The sequence below is a fragment of the Esox lucius genome, chromosome 16 (assembly GCF_011004845.1).
Source record: "Esox lucius isolate fEsoLuc1 chromosome 16, fEsoLuc1.pri, whole genome shotgun sequence".
Lineage (NCBI taxonomy): Eukaryota > Metazoa > Chordata > Actinopteri > Esociformes > Esocidae > Esox > Esox lucius.
The window spans coordinates 33,049,480-33,055,856 of record NC_047584.1 but is presented as its reverse complement, the minus strand read 5'-3'; the positions used below and the strand labels follow the sequence as shown (position 1 = coordinate 33,055,856).

The following is a 6,377-nucleotide window of genomic DNA, read 5'->3' as shown; positions in this document are numbered from 1 at the left end:
AAGATATAACAAAAAATTTATAAAAGGGCACATTACAAAACCTTCACATAACATTAGAGGTCTTTTTAAACATCATATTAATTTGAAAGTTTCAAGGTCAGCAATTAGTTTTACAGCAGGCTTGGTTTTAACAAATCTTAGTGAGCGTACAAAAATATAAAACTCTTGTTCAAAAATAACTACCAAGGGGGAGGTTTTAAGAAACCTACATATACGTCTGAAGAATTTAGCTAATAGAATAACATTATTGACAAGAAAACTCTCCAACAAAACCAACAGAATAAGTAAAGTAGGGAATATGAATATTTTTGCTGTCCATCATGCAACTCCATCAAGAAACAGGCAACACAATCACACTCAAAAAATATATGTTTGGTTGTTTCATTGCTGTCCCCACAGAACACAGTCATTTTGCTCAATAATAAACTTATAATTACATTAGATGGATAGATATCATTTAACATTTTAAAGTGGTTTTGTTTTACTTTGGGTGATATATGGAATGATAAGTATTTTGTTCTAATCTTTTTAGTAGTTAGTATATCAAAGGTCTCATCTTCATTCGCTTATCCGTTATCGGGTCGCGGGGGCAGCAGCTCCAGCAGGGGACCCCAAACTTCCCTTTCCCGAGCCACATTTGCCAGCTCTGACTGGGGGATCCCGAGGCGTTCCAAGGCCAGTGTCGAAATATAATCTCTCCATCTAGTCCTGGGCCTACCCCGAGGTCTCCTCCCAGCTGGACGTGCCTGGAACACCTCCCTAGGGAGACGTCCTGGGGGCATCCTTACCAGATGCCCGAACCACCTCAACTGGCTCCTTTCGCTGCAAAGTATATCAAAGGTCTGACAGATATATCTTCTTTTAAGCTGTTCTGGGAACATGGTTTTAGATAAGGTTTGCCTAATGTGTTTGTTATTGCATCTTTCATCCCGTAAGCAATCACCACCTGTCTGTTGCACTGGGAGGCACAGAGACGTTGCTGAATATAATATCATCCCTCTAATTAACAATAACAATCCTTCAGGTATAGCATTCATGACTGAGCAAAACTGTTTGGGTTGGCACAAGAAATCATATTTTTGCATAAAACTATTTTAGCTGAGAATATTACCACGGTCATCCAACAAATCTGTGACAGACCAAATATCTTTTCTAATCCGTTCTTCAAAGAATATGGTTTTATTACGGTATAATATAGATCGGTTATTCCAAATTGGTGCGTTATGTGGGTTGAAGTTGTGTTTGTATGCCAATTTCCAATTTTAAAAAAAAGCACTTGTTGGTGAAAGAGAGTTTCAGAGGTAGCTTGTTTATACTGAAGTCGCATTGAAGTAATAAGTCTATTCCTCCAACAGTGTTAAAGATTGAAACCGGGACACTAAACCATAGGCTATCCAAATTGCAAAGAAAAGATTGTAACCATTTCAGTTTTAACATGCCATTCATACAATCAAAATCAATAGCATTCAATCCCCTTTCCTCATATGGTTCAGAGCATCAGCCTTCCTTATATAATAAACTTTATTCTTCCAAATATAATTTAAATTAACTTGGTTGAGCATTTTAATATACTTGGGTGGGATAGCTAGAGACAAAACAGGATATATTCTAGATAAGCCTCCTGCTTTGGTTAGAAACATTCTTCCAAATATGGACAGGTCTCTTTGGAGCCAACTATTAAGAACAGCTTTGGCTTTAACATAATTGTTCTCAATATTGAGTTTAATGCTTGCCTCTTCATCCTTTGTGATGAAGACCCCTAGATACTTAACTGTGCTTTTTACAGGGATGTTATGTAGTAAATCTAGGGGATGGTCATGTATGGCCATAAGCTCACATTTGTTCAAGTTCAGCCTCAAACCTGAGGCACTTGAGAAAAGGTTTATCAGTTCAACAGCCATGGGGATTTGTTGCTTGTCCTTGAGAAATAAAGTTGTATCATCAGCCAGTTGACTTATAATTAGAGATTTATCCATAACGTTCAACCTGTAGATGTTTCCATCAGTTTTAAACAAAATGGCCAGCATTTCAGCAGCTAAAATGAATAAAAAAGACGAGATAGGACAACCTTGACGAATTCCACTGTCTATATTAAAACGTTGAGAGGTGCCATGAGGAAGGGAAATTGAACTGCTAATGTCACAGTATAACATTTTCATGGTATCAGAAAACTTGTGAACAAATCCAAAATGTTCAAGACACTCAAAAATAAAGTTATGTTCCACCATATCAAAAGCTTTCTTAAAGTCCAAGAATAAAATAAATCCATCATCCTCTTGCCTGACACAGAAGTGTGTAGGTCGGTATGATTTTCTTTGAGTCACCGGGCAAACGTGTGTTATTTGGCCAATAATTTGCCTATAATAACAAACGGTTTGGTTATACACTAAAATACTATATAAACGATGTAATTGAAAAAGTGTGCTACCTTAGTAATATATTTTCTGTATTTTTACGGAGCATATTGACAAGTAGAATTATTCTTTTATTTAACTGTGACGCAAAGCCTTGGTCAAAGTACGTGCTTCACGTCTCCTGCGTGGTCCACGGCGCGCGTAGCGGTTTGCAGACATATGCGTAGGCTACAGTGGCTTGGTATTGTGTCTGTACATAGGGGCCGTTTTTGGTGAGTAGGTTAGCCTGCTTGGTAATTGTCGTGCGAATGAAGTGATTACTTTTTGTTGTGGTCTTGAGGGTCTGTGCATGTGCGTGGGGTGTTTTTTGTACGTCTCTTTGTGTTCACGTAACTTGGTAGACAGTACCAGCTAGCCAACATTAGCGTAAGTTATGCTAGCTAGCTAGCTATTGTTAGTGAGTGTTCAGTGGTCACGCAGACACTACATGTTTTGCTAGCCCAGCTGTTCTACAATTGGTAAGACCGCTTGCTATGCTAAAACGACGCCAGTAATTTTATTCCTGTTCATTACAATTACAGCACGCCACGTAAAAAGTGTATGCAATAATCTCATTTTCTAGACTCGTGAGATGAATACCGTGTTTAATAAACATCTAATATTGACTAGTTGACGTGGTTATAAGACTGGGACTTTGTCTACCGGCATCAGCTAGTAGTGGTACCAGTAGCTCGCTAGCTTGTCAATGGTAAACTAGCTAACGGATAGTACTACTAGTAAGAAACCTAGTTAGTTACACTAGTCACTACAGTGCTTTACAGTTCCTAACTAACTACTGCCTGCAGCTAGTTGGTTGAATGATTGGTTTAATAATTTGTCAGTGTCATCAAATGGCAACTCTAAATAGTTTTTGGTTTAAGGTTTTATTCAATGACGAGTTTTAAATTGAAAAAAGGTGGTTAATTGAATGACTTGTTTGTAATCACGTTTAACCGTCAATTAGGTGTGTCGTTACCATGGACACTAGCCCGTTCTGAAGTTCTGCATTCTCTTCTGACCGCCCCCCTCATCCTCTCTTTGCCAATCCCTTTTTCTCTCTGGCATAGTGAGTATCAGAGGTTTCGTGCAGCTCTTAGTCATGGCGAGTCAGTCTATGGAAATCATGGCCAAGGCACTGGAGCAACAGGTCCTGCAGTCAGCCAGGATGGTTGAGGAGAAGCTAGATGCCGAGCTGGGAAAGTTGGAGCGCATGGATGACGACGAGATGGAAAAGCTGAAGGAGAGGAGGTTAGAGGCCCTCAAGAAATCCCAGAAACAGAAGCAGGTAAGTGGAGGTTGGGGGCTCAGGCTAAGAAGAGCAATGTGGTGGATGACTAATGAACACTGGTTTGTTCTCTCAGGAATGGTTGTCTAAAGGTCACGGGGAGTACAAGGAGATTGCCAGTGAGAAAGACTTCTTCCCGGAGGTGAAAGAGAGCAATCGCGTCGTCTGCCATTTCTACAGAGACTCCACCTTCAGGTTGGCAACATAAAATAGACAGACAGGGGTCTTATGAGGTTTTGTATCTATGCGATATAGCATCTGTTTCCATTTAACCAGACATTTGTGCTAAAGTGGTCAATGTCAATATAATGAATGTGCTGATGGAGTCATCAGGAGAAATCAGCCAATTACCAACCTGGTAACAGATCATTCAACCAATGAAGTTAGAAGGCCCACCCTTTTGACTGTTTGGTTGCAGCATCCTTTAAAGCAGTGGTCAGACGCTGTAATCGCTAGGCTATCTGCCACCCCAAAACCTCCTCCAAGGATCTCTACAGCAACATTACAATTTTTCTTTCTGGTTTTGTCCTACAAAATTAACTTAGAACAGGTCCTAAGTGAGCTTACATTCTCAAACAAAATAAAAGGATTGGAGATGTATTGCCCTGTAAAACTTTAATGCAATAAAACTATTTATACTACTAGAAGCTTTTCTGCATCACTGACGGTCTTCTCTCTGCTGCCTTCTAAAAGATGCAAAATTCTGGACAAGCACCTAAGCATCCTGGCCAAGAAGCACCTGGAGACCAAGTTCATCAAACTGAATGTGGACAAGGCGCCGTTCCTGACCGAGAGACTGCGGATTAAGGTGATTCCCACTCTGGCATTGGTGAAGGATGGGAAGACCAAGGACTACGTGGTGGGATTCACTGACATGGGAAACACAGATGAGTTTCCAACAGAGGTTCTTGAGTGGAGACTGGGATGCTCCGACATCATCAATTACAGGTGAACCGATGGGGGAATTCCCTTACAGATACACACTAAGTTTACATGGTTTTTTTTCTAGGTCAGTTTCCAAAACCCCTCCTCGGGCCTCCACAGATGATTTAGGTTTTTAACCGTAAGCTGGTACAACAGATTCAATTGTCAAATATTTTAGTTTAATGACCTTTTTTTGGGACTATAAATAGGAAAGGTCTGGAGTGGCCCAAGGAGTGATGTGGTAAACTGATTGAGGTGTTTGTCACATTTCAAGACCGTTATTATTTGAGGAATAGTGCGCTGTGCCTTTTCAACTCAATCGGTTTCTGTCAAGTGATTCTTCCTAACACCCCTCGGATCTTCTCTCCCAGCGGTAACCTTATGGAGCCTCCCACCCTGACACAGAAACCTGGGTCAAAGTTCACCAAGGTGGAGAAGAAGACCATCAGAGGAAGAGGGTACGATTCAGACTCTGGTTCTGAAGATGACTAGAAGACCCGCCAACCTTGGTCACACTCTCAGGGCTACTTCCCACTACCCGGCAGAACCATGGACCATTTCCCACGTGTACTTTATTTCCTGTCCTTCCTCGTTTTTAGAATTTCTGTGATGCTCTGTGTATTACTTAAATTCTGTTAGGGATTAAATAGTTGCTTTTTGTAGTGAGTGGATGGATGTTTGTGTAACATTTTAGTTTAATATATTCACAAGTGCTTTTTCATTCAACATTTATTTCCTACTTGAAAATAAGAGGATTCCTGACTGAGCCACTGAACTTACGTTTAATTGGAGTGGCTCTGCTAAGGATGCTTGTTCTGTGCAGGAATGTTTCAATTCATTACATTTAGGGCTGGTTTCACAGATTCAGCCTAGTCTAGGACTAAAAAACAAGATCAATGGAGTTTTCTATTGAACTTAATTTTTTAGTCCTAGTCTAGGCTTTCTCAGTGTCTGTGGAACCGGCCCGTAGACTGGAGAACCCCAGACTGCTGCTCTCAATTATAATGACCCACTTTGAAATTCATATGGACTCATTTCACCGTTTGGAAGAGCCACATTATCGCCAGCTAAATTAAAGGGATTAACTAATTTTTACATGTGATTTAATTCTCAGTCTGTTTCCCTAAAGTTTTAATGTTTTTCATTCGAGGCATTAGGTTGTCACATTTTCCTGGGTCATCCCAATGAAAATGACATTCTCCTAATGTCTTGGACCAGTATTTCTATAGAGAGTGTCACTGTTTCATAAATCCATATTTGCACCTACCATCAGACTGAAAATAAGGTAAAACATTTTAAACTTCCCCTTTAACATTGATCCGTGTTGTTGATCTGAGTAGAACGAGCCTTGAACTACTGCTGTTGCGAGCAACAATGAAGTGCCAAGGACATTCCACTACTGCTGCCCTCCCAGTCCTGTCAGTGTGTGAAAGTAGCACAGGGGTGAATTCATTCTGTTGCAAAACATAAAAACTGAAGGAAATGTAGTGTGACTTAGTTGAATTTGTCCCAATGGAAACATTTGTCAATCATTCCATTTGCAACAGAATAGGTCGAATGAATAAACCCCTGGGGTGTATTTATTCGGCAAAACTAAAACATTTTAGTTAAGAAATGTGATGGCAAAAGTATTTTCTAATGGACAAATGTAGGTATTCTGTTTTCTTTGTGTTCAATTCTGCTTGGGGAAATGTTTTTGTTTGGCATAATGAACACACCCCTGGTTTTGGAGTTCTATTGAAATTTGGTTGATCTTAATAAATGCTTATCAGCAC

The 6,377-nt window shown here is 40.0% G+C and overlaps 1 protein-coding gene across 3 annotated transcripts; it reads left to right on the top strand.

Moving 5' to 3' along the window:
* Positions 1-2,524: 2,524 nt before the first annotated feature.
* txndc9 (thioredoxin domain containing 9) lies at positions 2,525-6,376 on the top strand. 3 transcript variants are annotated; one of them, XM_010880557.3, is made up of 5 exons: positions 2,525-2,626; positions 3,461-3,678; positions 3,755-3,873; positions 4,372-4,626; positions 4,974-6,376. In XM_010880557.3, the coding sequence occupies exons 2-5, from the start codon at positions 3,493-3,495 to the stop codon at positions 5,092-5,094; spliced, it is 681 nt and encodes a 226-aa protein (XP_010878859.1). In that variant the 5' UTR covers positions 2,525-2,626; positions 3,461-3,492; the 3' UTR covers positions 5,095-6,376. The 3 variants fall into 3 exon arrangements, with proteins under 3 accessions (XP_010878859.1, XP_034142806.1, XP_010878860.1); XM_010880558.5 differs by lacking the exon at positions 2,525-2,626 and adding an exon at positions 2,723-2,872; XM_034286915.1 differs by lacking the exon at positions 4,974-6,376 and having other exon boundaries at positions 4,372-4,630.
* The last annotated feature ends 1 nt before the right edge of the window (position 6,377 follows it).